Raw genomic sequence first — 15868 nt, forward strand, 5'->3', positions numbered from 1 at the left:
AATACAAAAAATTAGCTGGGTATGGTGGCAGGCGCCTGTAGTTCCCAGCTACCCGGGAGACTGAGGTTACACTGAGCTGAGATCGCGCCACTGCACTCCAGCCCAGGCAACAGTGCGAGACTCTGTCTCAAAAAAACAAAAACAAAAACAAAAACAAAAACAAAAATTAACCGTGTGTGGTGGTATATGCCTATGGTCCCAGCTACTCAAGCGGCTGAGGTGGGAGGATCACCTGAGCCAGAAAGGTTGAGGCTGCAGTGAGCTGTGACTGCACCACTGCAACGCAGCCTAGGTGGCAGAGTAACACCCTGTCTCAGATGAATGAATAAATTCAAAAAATAAAATGGCCGGGCGCGGTGGCTCAAGCCTGTACTCTCAGCACTTTGGGAGGCCGAAGCAGGTGGATCATGAGGTCAGGAGTTCAAGACTAGCCTGGCCAAGATGGTGAAACCCCGTCTCTACTAAAAATACAAAAAATTAGCCAGATGCGGTGGCAGGCGCATGTAATCCCAGCTACTCAGGAGGCTGAGGCAGGAGAATCGCTTGAACTGGGAGGGCAGAGGTTGCAGTGAGCCGAGATCGCGCCACCGCACTCCGGCCTGGGCAACAGAGTGAGACTCTGTCTCAAAAACTAAATAAATAAATAAAAAATAAAACTACGAATCTTTGATGCTGAAAATTATTTATACATTCATTGGCCATTTGCATTCATTAACATAAAAAGATGTGCAGGTTACACTGCATTTTAAAAAGGGGGAGATGACTAATCAACAAAGTTCCTAACCAACAGCAGCCAGCCAGCTAATATTAATATCTCAGTCCAGCATATCTCATACAATCCAATTTACCTAACAAATTTTAACAGTTCTCATGTTAAATTAAATATTTCAGAAAAGTTCTACATAAAAATGTTAATGGTTAACTGGGGTGATGAGATGGAGGGGATTGGATTTTTTCTTTTTTAATCTGTAGTTTTCCATTTTCAGACGTCATCCCGCCCCTCCGCGTATGTGCTATCTGTGTGAGGAAATCCTACACACGGTCCCATTACCATTTCTCACTGGGATGTCCTCATACACTGGACACACCCCATAGTACAGGGGCGGCTCCTTAGACGCAGTCACTCCAGCTCTGTAGGTGTCGGTGGCACTGGGGGCCACTGAGCAGGTCTTGGATGTCACAGCTTCCTCCTCTGGAGGATTCAGGCCCACACTGTAACCAAATTCTCTGTCTTCAGAAAAACCAGCCTGATCAGTTGGGTTCCCTTCAGCTGGCTTCAAAATCCTTTGTGGGTCTTGGCTGAGAGCTGTGACACCTGCCTCATGGTGGTCGAAAGAAGGCAGCCTTCCTCCTTGCTCCAGTAAAGCCTGAGCCAATTTTTTCTCAAAAATGAACCTTGTAGTTGATGTAATGGGTCCACATTTCAATCCGGCTTTGATGATTTCTTCTCTAAGATCATCTGGTTTCAGAAGTTTCAATCGAGCCAACACAGCATCCATTGTCATTTCACCTAGGCCCAAGACAAAAAAATCAAATAGAGTCACAAAATACTAACACCTGCTGAAGCTGGGTGATGGGTACTAGGGTTCATTACATAATGGCATCAGTTTCTATTTCTGTCATTAAAAACTTTTTTTCTTGGCTGGGCGCGGTGGTTTACGCCTGTAATCCCAGCACTTTGGGAGGCTGAGGCGGGCGGATCACCTGAGGTCAGGAGTTCGAAACCAGCCCAGCCAACATGGTGAAACCCTGTCTCTACTGAAAATACAAAAAATTAGCCAGGTGTGGTGGTGGATGCCTGTAATCCCAGCTACTTGGGAGGCTGAGGCTGGAGAATCGCTTGAACCCAGGAGGCGGAGGCTGCAGTGAGCCGAGATTGCACCCCTGCACTCCAGCTTAGACAACAAGAGCGAAACTCCAGCTCAAAAAAAAAAAATTCTTTTTTTTTTTTTTTTTTTTGAGATGGTGTCTCGGTCTGTCGCGCAGGCTGGAGTGCAGTGGTGCTCCCGAGTGGTACTCCCAAGTAGGCGTCTGCCACCACGCCCGGCTAATTTTTGTATTTTCAGTAGAGACGGGGTCTCTCCATGTTGGCCAGGCTGGTCTCGAACTCCTGACCTCAGGTGATCTGCCCGCCTCGGCCTCCCAAAGTGCTGGGATTACAGGCGTGAGCCACCGTGGCGGCCAAAAACATTTTATGATGCCCCCATCTCCGCAACTCCAAGAAAATTCCAAAAATGCTGTTACTTATTGGCAGAGGGGACTGTCTTTTAAACAATGAATGAATCTGCCAAAGACCCTGGAAGGGGGATCTACTGACCCCAAGATTCTGCCCAGGCATAAGCACCTCACCAGATTCTCTGTACACAGACAGTTTGGTGCTGAGGAACTGATACAAAGGGCTGTAGCCAATCTACAGTGTAGCAGGCACACAGTAGGTCAGAGCAACTTGTAGGGCACAGTTTAAGGGGTGGGGGCAAGTGGAGAATAATTACGAATAAACAAAGAGGATCTCAGTCCCGGGCAGGATTCCACTTTTCATATAAACCCTCTGTCCTTAATCTAATGCCACCTTTTTTTTTTTTTTTTTTTTGAGACAGAGTCTTCCTCTGTCACCCAGGCTGGAGTGCAGTGGCACGATCTCAGCTCACTGCAACCTCTGCCTCTTGGATTCAGGCGATTCTCCTGCCCCAGCCTCCCAAGTAGCTGGGATTACAGGCACCCAGAATCACGCCTAGCTAATTTTTGTATTTTTAGGAGAGATGGGGTTTTACTATGTTGGCCAGGTTGGTCTTGCACTCCTGACCTCAGGTGATCCACCTGCCTTCGCCTCCCAAAGTGTTGGGATTATAAGCGTGAGCCTTTTTTTTTTTTTCTTTTTGAGACGGAGTCTCGCTCTGTCACCAGGCAGGCTAGAGTGCAGTGGCGCGATCTCGGCTCACTGCAACCTCCACCTCTCGGGTTCAAGCTGTTCTCCTGCCTCAGCCTCCCGAGTAGCTGGGATTACAGGCGTGCACCACCACGCCCAGCTAATTTTGTACTTTGCAGAGACGGGGTTTCTCCATGTTGGTCAGGCTGGTCTTGAACTCCCAACCTCAGGTGATCCGCCCGCCTCGACCTTCCAAAGTGCTGGGATTACAGGCATAAGCCACCATGCCCAGCCCGTTATATTCTCTGGGAGGCAGGCGGATCACCTGAGGTCAGGAGTTCGAGACCAGCCTGGCCAACATGGTGAAACCCCGTCTCTACTAAAAATACAAAAATTAGCCGGGCATGGTGGTACACGCCTGTAACCCCAGCTACTCGAGAGGCTGAGGCAAGAGAATTGCTTGAACCCAGTAGGTGGAGGTTGCAATGAGCCGAAATCACGCCACTGCACTCCAGCCCAGGGGACAAGAGCGAGACCTCGTTTCAAAAAAAAAAAAATTACCCGAGCATAGTAGTGCACGCCTACAGCCCCAGCTACTCAGGGGGATGAGGCAGGAGGATCACTTGAGCCTGGGAGGTGGATGCCACCACGAGCTGAGATGGCAGCCCTGCACTCCAGCCTGGGTGACAGAATCAGACCCTGTCTCAACAACAACAACAACAAAAAAGATGGGGGGGGAGTAATACATCTGAATTTAAGTTTCTATAGGGTTCTGACTTTTAAAAACATGTTCGTGATTTACACACTCAAGAAATAAGTAAAGCTGGGCACGGTGGCTCACGCCTGTAATCGCAGCACTTTGGGAGACCGAGGTGGGTGGATCACGAGGTCAGCAGTTCAAGACCAGCCTGGCCAAGATGGTGAAACCCCATCTCTACTAAAAAAAATACAAAAATTAGCCAGGCGCAGTGGCGGGCACCTGTAATCCCAGCTACTTGGGAACCTGAGGCAGGAGAATCGCTGGAACCCAGGAGGCAGAGGTCGCAGTGAGCCGAGATCGCGCCACTACACTCCAGCCTGGGTGACAGAACGAGACTCCATCTCAAAAAAAAAAAAAAAGAAAGAAAGAAATAAGTAAATAAACAAAAAGATGGGGGAAACACCCAAATGGAATACTAGCCAGAAGAAATGAACCTAACTGTATTACAAGTGATAACACAGGGGAAGCTAACCTACGTAACTTTGGAAAGCAGTGAGTGACTAGGTGCCCTAAGGAGAAAGACAAAAAGAACTGTGCACCATTACCGTGTGAACAGGATCTAGGCAGTAGGTGTTTTCACAATGGTATAGGTTAGCACACCTAAAGCTATTTTCTGTGGACTCTAGGACAAAGTAAATAATTGGAATACATGGTGGCTGATGAGAGCCAGGACTCTCAATGACAGAAAGGAAAGTGGGAGTGAGAACAGGGTTTCAGCAAACGATTCCTGTAAAGGGCGAGAGAGTAAGCATCTCAGACTCTATCAGCCAAAGGCCACGTGAGTGCTCAGAACAGCCACAGGCCGGGTGTGGTGGCTCACACCTGTCATCCCAGCGCTTGGGGAGGCCGAAGCGGGAAGATCACTTGAGCCCAGGAGTTCAAGACCAGCCTGGGCAACACGGCATCACCCTTTCTACAAAAACTTTAAAAATTAGCTGATGGCTGGGTGTGGTGACTCACGCCTGTAACCCCAGCACTTTGGGAGGCCGAGGCAGGTGGATCACGAGGTCAGGAGATTGAGACCATCCTGGCTAACACAGTGAAACCCTGTCTCTACTAAAAATACAAAAAAATTAGCTGGGCATGGTGGCGGGCGCCTGTAGTTCCAGCTACTCAGGAGGCTGAGGCAGGAGAATGGTGTGAACCCAGAGGGCAGAGCTTCCAGTGAGCAGAGATGGCGGCACTGCACTACAGCCTGGGCAACAGAGCGAGACTCCGTCCCCAAAAAAAAAAAAAAAAAAATTAGCTGAGTGTGGTGACGTGCATCTGTGGTTCCAACTACTTGGGGGGCTGAGGCAGGAGGATAAATTAAGCCCAAGAGTTTGAGGATGCAGTGAGCCCTGTTTGTGCCACACTGCACTCCAACCTGGGCAACAGAGCAAGACCCCGTCTCCAAAAAAAAGACGCCACAGATATACATAACAAAAGGGTATGGTTGTATTCCAATAAAACTTTACTATACTTAGGAAAATAGGTGGCGGCCAGTTTGGACCACAGTTTACTGACTCTTGCATTAGAATAAAGCCAGGGGGCTGGGCCTGTATAGAATAAAGCCAGGGGGCTGGCTCATGCCAGTAATCCCAGCACTTTGGGAGGCCAAGGTGGGTGGATCATTTGAGGTCAGGAGTTTGAGACCAGCCTGGCCAACATGGTGAAACCAGGTCTCTACTAAAAATACAAAAATTAGCCAGGCATGGTGGCACACACCTGTCATCCCAGCTACTCAGCAGGCTAGGCGGGAGAATCGCTTGAACTGGGCAGGCAGAGGTTGCAATGAGCCTCTAGCCTGGACAACAGAGTGAGACTCCATCTAAAAAAAAGAATAAACCCACGGACACTGCATTGAAATTGGAAGTATCAGTATGATCACATGATCTTTGACAGATCGATGGGTAAAGATGTGAGAAACAGCTAGGTCTGAACACTGAGTAATAACGTTCCATTAACAATTTTTTTTTTTTTTTTTGAGATGGAGTCTTGCTCTGTCACCCAGGCTGGAGTGCAGTGGCATGATCTCTGCTCACGGCAACCTCCACCTCCTGGGTTCAAGCAATTCTGCTGCCTCAGCCTCCCGAGTAGCTGGGATTACAGGTACCTGCCACCACGCCCAGCTAATTTTTTGTATTTTTAGTGGAGATTGCCTCACCATGTTGGCCAGGCTGATCTTGAACTCCTGACCTTGTGATCCACCTGCCTCGGCATCCCAAAGTGCTGGGATTACAGGTGTGAGCCACCGCACCCAGCCAAGTACACAACTTTTGAGATTGGCTCTTCCTATTCAGCATAATGCCCTTGAGATCCACCCACGTGGCAGAGTGGATCACACGGAGTGGCACCCCAGGGCACCCACGTGGCAGAGTGGATCGCTGCGGAGCGGCTCTCCAGAGTATCGATATGCAAGTTTAACCATCTGAGTTATTTCAGTTTCTGGCAATTACAAATAGAGTTGCTATGAACATCAAATATGGGTTTTTGTGTGAAAATCACTTTCATTTGTCTAATAAAAGCTCAGGAATGCAGGGCAGGTTTAGCTTCCTAAAAACCTGCCAGGCTGATTCCCAGAGTAGCTGCACCACTTTCCATCTCTACCCACAATGCACGAGACCCAGTTTCTCTAAATCTCTGCTAACTATATATATGATATACATGTATTATATGTGCCATATGATATACGTGTATTATATATGCCATACGATATATAATATATGCCATATAATATACGTATATTATACATCATATGTAATATAAAAACATATTTTTATATTAAACAAAAATATCAGTATTTTTTATTTCAGCCATTCTCAAAACACCGGCCTCACCCCCCGCCACCTTGTCCGCAGCTCTGCCTGGATGATGCCGGTGGTGACAGTAACAGCACTGAGAGGTGCTTAACACATACCAAGTGCTGCACTTACCCAACTCCCAAAAAAGCCTAACCAGGTATTACTATCATTCCTATTCCTAAATGAGCAGGCTGAAAACAGGTTAAGCCTCCAGCAATAAGTGGTAGGGCCCGGTGCGATGGCTCACACCTGTAATCCCAGCATTTTGGGAGGCTGAGGCAGGTGGATCACCTGAGGTCAGGAATTCGAGACCATCCTGGCCAACAAGGTGAAAGCCCCTCTCTACTAAAAATAGAAAAATCATCCAGGCGTGGTGGCAGGCGCCTGTAATCCCAGCTACTCGGGAGGCTGAGGCAGAAGAATCGCTTGAACCCGGGAGAAGGAGCTTGCAGTGAGCCGAGATCGCACCACTGCACTCCAGCCTGGGCGACAGAGTGAGACTCCATCTTAAAAAAAAAAAAAGTGGTAGGGCCAGGACACAAACTCACACAATTGGACAGGAATCCCCACTCAATCATCAGAAAGCACCGCTCCGCAGTGACTAACAGTCTGACAATTTAGAGTAAAAACAAACTCAGTTACCCCCACTAGTCTTGCAACATGCTTCAGACGCCAGATATGTGGGGGTTTTCTCCCCACGAATCACGCAGGTCATCAGTTCTGCAGTGGACACAGGCTGGGTGTCGTCTGTCATCCTAATTCAGTCATCTATTCTGACAGCGTCTTCCCGGAGATACCAGCAGACCCCACAGGTTAGGGGCTCAGCCCCACAAAACTGCCCCCCATTTCCAGTGCCCACGTTGTTTGACCTGCGCTTCGGACTGACGGGGTGTAACCCGGTGACCTCCTCAGGTTGCGGTAATTTGCTAGAGTGGCTCCCGAACTCACAGACATGTTTTACTTACACTTACCAGCAGAGTATAAAGGATTACAAAGAATACAGGTGAAGAGATGGGTGAGGTAAAACCGGGGGGAAGCGCTTGGAAATTCAGGGCCTCTCTGGGCACCGCCTCCAGGAACCCCCACGTACTATCTGGAAGCTCCCTGAAGCCAGCCCTTTTGGGTTTTTACAGAGACTTCATTTCACAGGCATGATTCATCAGCCACTGCTGATCAACTCAACCTTCACCCTTCTCCCCTCCCCGGAGGTTGGGGGTGGGACTGAAAGTCCCCAGAACCTCTAACCCTGCCTCGGTCTTTCCTGCGACCAGCCCCATCCAGAAGCTCCCTAGGGGCTGCCGGCCACCAGTCCACTCAGCCTACAAAAGACATCACTTTGGAGGTTCCCGGGATTTCAGGAGCTGTATGCCAGGAAAAGGGAATGGAGGTGAAATACACAGTTCACTGTATCATTTACCTCAAACTTAAAAGGACCAAAACCCACCTCTGATCTCCACATCACCCAGACCCGACAGTCTACCCAAAGCAATAAATGGCCACCTTCTCCCGTTTCCTCTGGCCCCAAACCCCTAAGTTACATTTGCCTTTTCCGTCTCTGCCTTATGTTCAATGACCAGTAACTGCAATGGCTTCACATTCCAAACACATCCGGGACCCAGGGGCTTCCTCCCCGCGCCGCGCCGCCCCGCTTTGGGCCATCCCTCCCCAGGTCTCGATAGACTGCAGTAAGAGTCTCCTCCGCTAACGCCTCGCCGGGCCCCCGCCGCCTTCCCCGGAGGCTGCTCCCGGGCCCGGAAAAGCTCTCACCCCCGAACCCGGCGTGGCCCCTCCGCCCCCGCCCCGGGAAGCCAAGTCTCCCGCAACTGCCCTTTCCGCGGCCGGAATGGCCTTTCCCAAGCGGCCCTGGTTGCTCCGGCGGCCTCGCCCAACTGCTGCCGGCTCCAGGAGCTCGAGGGGCGCGGCCCGGGACCCGGGCCCGAGGAGGGCGTCGGGGCGGGGAAGGGGGCCAGGGTGCGGGGGCCCAGCGACCGCCTGGGCCTTACCTGGGGCGGGGGCGGCGGCCGCGCTTGGCGGAGGAACTGGGGTCCCGCTGCGGCCCAGACCCCCCGGCCGCGGGCCCAGCCGCCGTACCAGCCACCGCACAGCGATCAGCAGCACCGAGGCGCCCAGCAGCTCCCAGGCCAGCGCCGCCCACTCGGCCGCCGCCAGCCGCGGCCACAGCATCGCCGCCGCCCGGGCCGCAGCCGCCGCGGAGCCCGCGCCCCGCGCCGCGCCCGTCCCAGGACCCCGCGCCGGGCTGCCCGCGCCCAGCCTGACGGCGCCGCGCTCGAGGCGGCCGGGGCGACGCGGGGGACACGGGCGGCAGCCCCGCTCACAGAGGCCCGGCGAGGGCGCGGCCCCGGCCCTGGGCCCCAAGCGGGCGGGGCCGGGCGAGCGGACGGGCGGGCGCGGCAGGCGGGGCGCGGGCAGCCCGACGCGGGGTCCTGGGACCGGCGCGGCGCGGGGAGCGCAATGCGCGGGCGGGGACCGGGGCTGGGGCCGGGGGGGGCCACCAGGGCGGGGCCGGGCGCGGGGCGGCGCTTCTTTGCACCTCCCGGCCCGCGCCTGGCGTCCGTGAGGCGCTGCGCGTCTCCGAGAGCGAAGTGGGCTGCCGGGCGTGCGGCCGCTGGGTTCGTGTGCTCCGAGCCCGAGGACCGTTTGCGGCCGCCGTCCCGTCCTGGAGCAGGAGTGAGGGGGCGCCTCTCACTTTCCTGCGAACCCGCAGAACGGGCGGCCGGCGCTGGGGAGGCCGCCGGAGCTTCCCGCCCCTTCACCAAGCGGCCCTGACGCGCAGTCGAAAGCGTGGATTTTGCCGTGCGCGGCGGCTACGTCCGGAGTCCCAGCGCCTTGAGAGGCGAGGCGGGAGGATCCCCAGGGCCCGGGAGCTCGAGACCAGCCTGGGCAAATATTTTGAAAGTCATGGTAAAAGCCGCAATTACTTTTGCACCAACCTAATAGTGAGCCCCTGTCTCGAAAACGGGAAGGAGGATTTTACTGTATGTAATTTAGATTTTTTATTTATTTTTTGATGCGGTGTCTTGCTCTGTCGCCAGCTGAAGTGCGGCGCGATCTCGGCTCACTGCAGCTTCCGCCTCCTGGGCTCAAGCGATTCTCCTGCCTCAGCCTCCCAAGTAGCTGGGATTACAGGTGCCCACCACCAGGCCTGGCTAATTTTTGCATGTTTAGTAGAGACGGGGTTTCATCATGTTGGCCAGACTGGTCTCGAACTCCTGATGTCAAGTGATCCACCAGCCTCGGCCTCCCAAAGTGCTGGGATTACAGGCGTGAGCCACCGCGCCCCGCCTAATTTATATATTACTAAATGAAAATGAAAGACCTGAAAAATATAATTGATATCCTTGGTTAAAAACATAATTGATCTGAGCGAGGTGGCTCAGGTCTGTAGTCCCAGCAACTCTGGAGCGTGAGGGGTGATGGTGGTTTCAGTCCGGGAGTTCGAGGCTGCCGTGAGCGTGATCTCGCCTGTGAATAGCCACTGCACGCCAGCCTGACCAACATAGCAAGACCCCATCTCAAAAAATATCATTGGATGGTACTAATGGTTGGTTGGGCACTACAGAAGAAAGGGTCAGTAAATTTGAAGATGGGTGAAATGGAAATTCAAACCACGATGAGATGCTGTTTGAAATCCACCAGAATGGCTAAAATTTAAAAATTGGCAATATCAAATTTTGCTGGCAAGAGCAAACACTGAGTTAACCACTTTGGAAAATAGTGAGGCAGTTTCTTTCAAGTTAAACGTATACCTCTGCTGTATTCTGAGTGTCTGTCCCCAACGTTCGTATGTTGAAACCCTAACCCCCCTTGTCCGGGCGTGGTGGCTCATGCCTGTAATCCCAGCACTTTGGGAGGCCGAGGTGGGCGGATCACGAGGTAGGAGATCGAGACCATCCCGGCTAACACAGTGAAACCCCGTCTTTACTAAAAAATACAAAAAATTAGCCGGGCATGGTGGCAGGTGCCTGTAGTCCCAGCTACTCGGGAGGCTGAGGCAAGAGAATGGCATGAACCCGGGAGGTGGAGCTTGCAGTGAGCCAAGATCGCGCCACTGCACTCCAGCCTGGGTGACAGAGTGAGACTGTCTCAAAAAAAAAAGAAACCCTAACCCCCAAGGTGATGGTATTAGGATGTGGGGCTTGTGGAGGTGATAGGTCACAGGATAGAGCCTTATATACTTCCCTTAGAAGAGGCCCAAGGCGTGGGCACGGTGGCTCACGCTTGTAATGCCAGCACTTTGGGAAGCTGAGACAGGAGGATCGCTTGAGCCCAGGAGGTGGAGACCAGCCTGGGCAATATGGCGAGACGCTGTCTGTGCTGAAAATTTAAAAAATTAGCTGAACGTGGTGGCACATGCCTTGAGGAGGGAGGATTACTTGAGCCTGGGAGGTCAAGGCTGCAGTGAGCCAAGATTGCGCCATTGCTCTCCAGCTTGGGAGAGAGAGACCCTGTCTCAAAAATAAATGAATAAACAAGTACATACATACATACATAAAAAGGTAATTACGTAAGTCCTTGTTACGGAGCCTCCATACATGAAGGGCTTTAGAGCTGATTTGTTAAACGGTCAGCTGTAGTCAACTGTTGACACCCAGCGTCCACTCTCCATTAAGTTATTAAGAGCTTCTTCTTAATAACAGAAGCTCTCAGTGGGCAGTGGAGACGCTGCCATCTCCTGAACACATCCAGCGGCCACATGACTAAGCAAAGGCAGCGGAGAGTGGATGGACAGTGACGGACGAGGCCACGGAGCCCGAGCGCCCACAATGCGCATTCCTGTCTTCTCTCCCTGCTCGCCTCAGAGCGGGACGGAAGGTGGGACCGGGAGAGCTGTTCTCGGGCAGGTGGACGCTGTAGATTAGTGGAGATGGAAGGCACTTTTGTTCTCGTCACTGTGAGACTGTCCTGGTCAATCCTGTTTTCATGCTTGAGGGTCTCCGGTGCAGCAGCTCCACCAGCCTTGACACCAGGACTTCTGTGGAATCCAGGTAAGCAGCCAGGGTTCTGATAGGGCCATGCCCTCACCCCCATCTAATGCATCCACTCCCAGTTAAATGAGAAAGGAACAATCACAGGAAAACATGGAGAACAACTCCACTGTTCAGAAGCCAACCCTATATTAGCTACTGTTTAGGTAGAAATGAAAAACTTTGAGATGTAAACTCCTGCAGGTAGAAGTGGATTTCCAGTGAATGAACAAAATGAAACTTATTAGAATCAGCGGCCTTTTCTGAGAGCCATTCTGAATTGTTTTTTTCTTTTGAGACGGAGTCTCGCTCTGTCGCCCAGGCTGGAGTGCAGTGTCATGATCTCGGCTCACTGCAAGCTCCGCCTCCCGGGTTCACGCCATTCTCCTGCCTCAGCCTCCCAAGTAGCTGGGACTACAGGTGCCCGCCACCACGCCCGACTAATTTTTTGTATTTTAGTTGAGATGGGGTTTCACCGTGTTAGCCAGGATGGTCTCGATCTTTTGACCTTGTGATCTGCCAGACTTGGCCTCCCAAAGTGCTGGGATTACAGGCGTGAGCCACCGCTCCCGGCCCTGATTTTATTCCTAGTTGTAGTTTAACTTCTACTTCATTTCTGATCCGAGATCACAAAGGGGCCGTGTGAGCCCCAGGGACTGAGCGGAAGCTGAATCCCAGATCACAAAGGGGCCGTGTGAGCCCCAGGGACTGAGCGGAAGCTGAATCCCACATCACAAAGGGGCCGTGTGAGCCCCAGGGACTGAGCGGAAGCTGAATCCCACATCACAAAGGGGCCGTGTGAGCCCCAGGGACTGAGCGGAAGCTGAATCCCAGATCACAAAGGGGCCCTGTGAGCCCCAGGGACTGAGCGGAAGCTGAAGTCTCACAGCTCGAGGATTTACTCCCATCGTGCTGGGAAAAGCCCTTGATGAGCAGGGAGTAGCTAATTTTTTTCTTCCCCTTCTTTTTCAATATTAATTGGATTTCCTTAAAGGCTGTGTGTCCATTAAGTCTGTTATCAGTGGCTATTTAGCACTTGTAGAAACCCAGCCATATGTTACATACAGTAGGGTCTAGTCAGGAAAACAGCCCAGGCCAAGTGGTTCAGCAGAGGAAATGCAGGGGCAGGGATGGCAACTGCAGGACGCCAGAGGCCCTCAGGTGGAGATAACGGCCCTGAGTGGAAACGTACAGGCTCCAGAACCTGGTGGGACCTGGGCTGATGCAGGGGAATGAGGGCGGCAGGGTCGCTGCGGCTGTGACCATCAGACGACCAGCTGCAGGGACAGGCAGGTGGCGGGGTCTGTTTTCTGGGTGAAGATGGGGCATTTTTGAAAGCACTGGGAAGATACACTTGACATATCTATCCAGTCTCCAGAAATGCACATTTAACGCTCAGAAGGAAATCTTGCAACAATTGAAGTGCTGTGGGAGGCTCCGTGAGCAGAGACAAGATTGTCCTTCTGTGGGTTTCAGGGCACTTAGACATGACACTCAAAAATATTTCACTGTGGGCCGGGCACGGTGGCTCACGCCTGTAATCCCAGCACTTTGGGAGGCAGAGACGGGTGAATCACCTGAGGTCAGGGGTTCGAGACCAGCCTGACCAAAATGGTGAAACCCCATCTCTACTAAAAATACAAAAATTAGCTGGGTGTGGTGGCAGGAGCCTGTAATCCCAGCTACTCCGGAGGCTGAGGCAGGAGAATCACTTGAACCCAGGAGGCAGAGGTTGCAGTGAGCCGAGATCGAGACACTGCACTCCAGCCTGGGCAACGAGTGAAACTCCATCTCAAAATATATCTATTTCATGTGAAGGTGAAATCCAACCCTGACGATGTGTAGAAAAGCCCAGCAATCTCCTGCAAATCCCTGAGCCGAGGGCCACGGAGATGGGCATCCTGGTGGTGCTCCCAGAGCTGCCTCCCCAGGTGCTGCCAGGGACATGCTGCCTTTGGGGCTAGAGGTTCCCACCTCATCAGTAACGGAGGCATCGCCAGCCCTCAGCTGCCTCGGGCGCCCACGATCGGCCTTCACGCCTCCCAGAGGCTCCGCCACCTTCAGCCCTCACTTCAGATGGAGTCAGACCTTAGCGACGTGGACACTGCGAAGGTCGCCGGCAGCAAGTGGGCACTGCCAGGGGGAGGGCTGTAGGATGCCCCCACACACAGGAGAAGAGGGCACTGCCAGGGGGAGGGCTGTAGGACGCCCCCACACACAGGTGAGCAGAGGGCGTTGCAAACATGGGCAGAGGCGGCCCAGCAGCAGTTTTAACATCGCCCTGTGTCCAGGAGAAAGGCCACTGCCCAAGTATGCTTTTTATCGCAACCTGCAGCATTCACCCTCAGACGGAAGCATGTGTAGAGGCCGCCAAGTTCCAACAAATGCTCCTGACTGTAGACGCCACCAAGTGCTGGGAATTGCTCTCGTCATCTAGGAGAGGCTTGGGGACACTGCCAGCAACTGTCATGTTTATCCATCAAGCTAGACGGCGGGAGTGTAAATAGTCGTCTTAGTTTCCCCCATCATCTGCTTCCTGTTTTTTTTTTTAATCTCGATTCTCAACTTTGTTGCCCAGGCTGGAGTTGCAACGGCACGAACTCCACTCACGGCAGCCTCCACCTCCCGGCTTCAAGCGATTCTCCTGCCTCAGGCTTCTGAGTAGCTGTGATTACAGGCGCCCATCACCACGCCTGGCTAATTTTTGTATTTTTAGTAGAGATGGGGTTTCACCATGTTAGCCAGGCTGGTTTCGAATTCCTGACCTTGAAGGCAGCCTCCCAAAGCGCTGGGATTACAGGCATGAGCCACTGCGCCTGGCCTGCTTCCTAATACTACCTGAGGTCTCAGATTTCCGAGTGACCTGGTGATTTTTAAATTCTGAGCCTCCTTCACGCCTGTAACCCCAGCACTTTGGGAGACCGAGGCGAGCAGATGACGAGGTCAGGAGATCGAGACCATCCTGGCCAACACGGTGAAACCCCGTTCTCTACTAAAATACAAAAAGAAATTAGCTGGGCGTGGTGGCGGGAGCCTGTAGTCCCAGCTACTCAGGAGGCTGAGGCAGGAGAATGGCGTGAACCTGGGAGGCGGAGCTTGCAGTGAGCCGAGATCATGCCACTGCACTCCAGCCTAGGCGACAGAGTGAGACTCCGTCTCAAAAAAAAAAAAAAAAAAAGTCCTGAGCTTCCCATCAGCGATACGTCCTCTGTCCTACACTCAACCCAAATTGACAGTACCTGCCGCCACTCTAAGCCAGGAAGAAGTGACCCATTCATCTCTGCCAAAACCACTCTTGACACCCACTGCTGAGCTCCGTAGCAGGATGCAGCGTGGAGCTTTGAGCTGCTGAGACAGACACAGCTTAAAATACACCTGTCAGTGCAGTGCCTGCAAACACGTAGCAACTCCATGGAGAAAAGGAAAAAGTTCAGATACATACATGTCCCCTTAAGGGTTACTATAGACAAAAAAAAAAATTATATCCTTAATATTTCAGAAAGTTAAGACCACAGAAGGTGGTCAGGGAATTTTTACTCTGATCTGTGTAGCAATTCTCTGGGTACAGAAGCTGGTAACGCTCACAGGAAAAAGTACATTAATCCCACAGGGCCAAGCCCAGCGACCACCACTTCCTGCCCCTTTTCTGTACTTTTTAAACCATGTTGGCCTCTAATAACCGTCTAACTGAAAACTCTGTACTGGGTTAACTCATTTTTTTCTTTTTTAGACGGAGTCACGCTCTGTCACCCAGGCTGGAGTGCAGTGGTGTGATCTCGGCTCGCTGCAACCTCTGCCCGCCGAGTTCAAGCGATTCTTCTGCCTCAGCCTCCTGACTAGTGGGGATTACAGGCACCCGCCACCACGCCTGGGCTAATTTTTTGTTTAGTAGAGGTGGAGTTTCACCATGTTGGCCAGGCTGGTCTTGAACTCCTGACCTCAGGTGACCCCCCCTCCCCCAGCCTCCCAAAGTGCTGGGATTACAGGCGTGAGCCACCATGCCCAGCTTACACCTGGTTAACTCTTAATGGCCAAAATCAAAGTACGGATGAAAAAGACAAGAATCTGAGAAGTCACATTGCTGAGGTCTGAGAGTCATGACCCCACTGTCACCGGGGAGGCCCAGCAGAGGGCAGCACCTGGATGATGAGACCCAGTTCAGGAGGCGCAGCACAGAGTGGTCACCATCCTTCCCCTGGTTCACCGGGAAGCTTGCTCCCCCTCCTTCTGTATTCCTGGCAAATGGCAACGGGCAAAGCGAAGCGTGGGCCAAGGACGGAGGAGGCGGTGCCGCGCGTCTGCCGTGGTCACAAGCCACAGAAGTTTGCTTCACTCCTGCCAGAAATTGGCAGGACAGTAGAATTCTCTTCTAAAGCACGTGTTGAACAGAGTGTGTAATAACATGAGATTAAAAAGTTACTGCCAGATGACAAAATATAAATATTAAAATGAAGCTTCCAATGAATATGAAAAT

At 52.4% G+C, this 15868-nt stretch overlaps 1 protein-coding gene and 1 long non-coding RNA gene across 3 annotated transcripts in view; one reads left to right on the forward strand and one right to left on the reverse strand.

Moving 5' to 3' along the window:
- Nucleotides 1-8758, reverse strand: part of ANKLE2 (ankyrin repeat and LEM domain containing 2) — a 41718-nt gene extending 32960 nt beyond the window's left edge. The window contains exons 1-2 of one of the 2 annotated variants that reach the window (XM_054444869.2): nucleotides 8413-8741; nucleotides 1052-1510 (exon numbers count right to left, since the gene is read on the reverse strand). In XM_054444869.2, the coding sequence (XP_054300844.1) occupies nucleotides 1052-1510; nucleotides 8413-8593 (640 nt within the window). In that variant the 5' untranslated portion in view covers nucleotides 8594-8741. Of the gene's footprint in view, nucleotides 1-1051; nucleotides 1511-8412 lie in introns of both variants that reach the window. The other variant, XM_063646853.1, reaches the window with a different exon arrangement.
- A 221-nt stretch (nucleotides 8759-8979) lies between these two features.
- LOC134737632 (uncharacterized) lies at nucleotides 8980-15867 on the forward strand. Its single transcript, XR_010122722.1, has 2 exons — nucleotides 8980-9331; nucleotides 15125-15867. It is a non-coding gene; the product is annotated as an uncharacterized LOC134737632 (long non-coding RNA).
- The last annotated feature ends 1 nt before the right edge of the window (nucleotide 15868 follows it).

The sequence above is a fragment of the Pongo pygmaeus genome, chromosome 10 (genome assembly GCF_028885625.2).
Source record: "Pongo pygmaeus isolate AG05252 chromosome 10, NHGRI_mPonPyg2-v2.0_pri, whole genome shotgun sequence".
NCBI classification, from domain to species: Eukaryota; Metazoa; Chordata; class Mammalia; order Primates; family Hominidae; genus Pongo; species Pongo pygmaeus.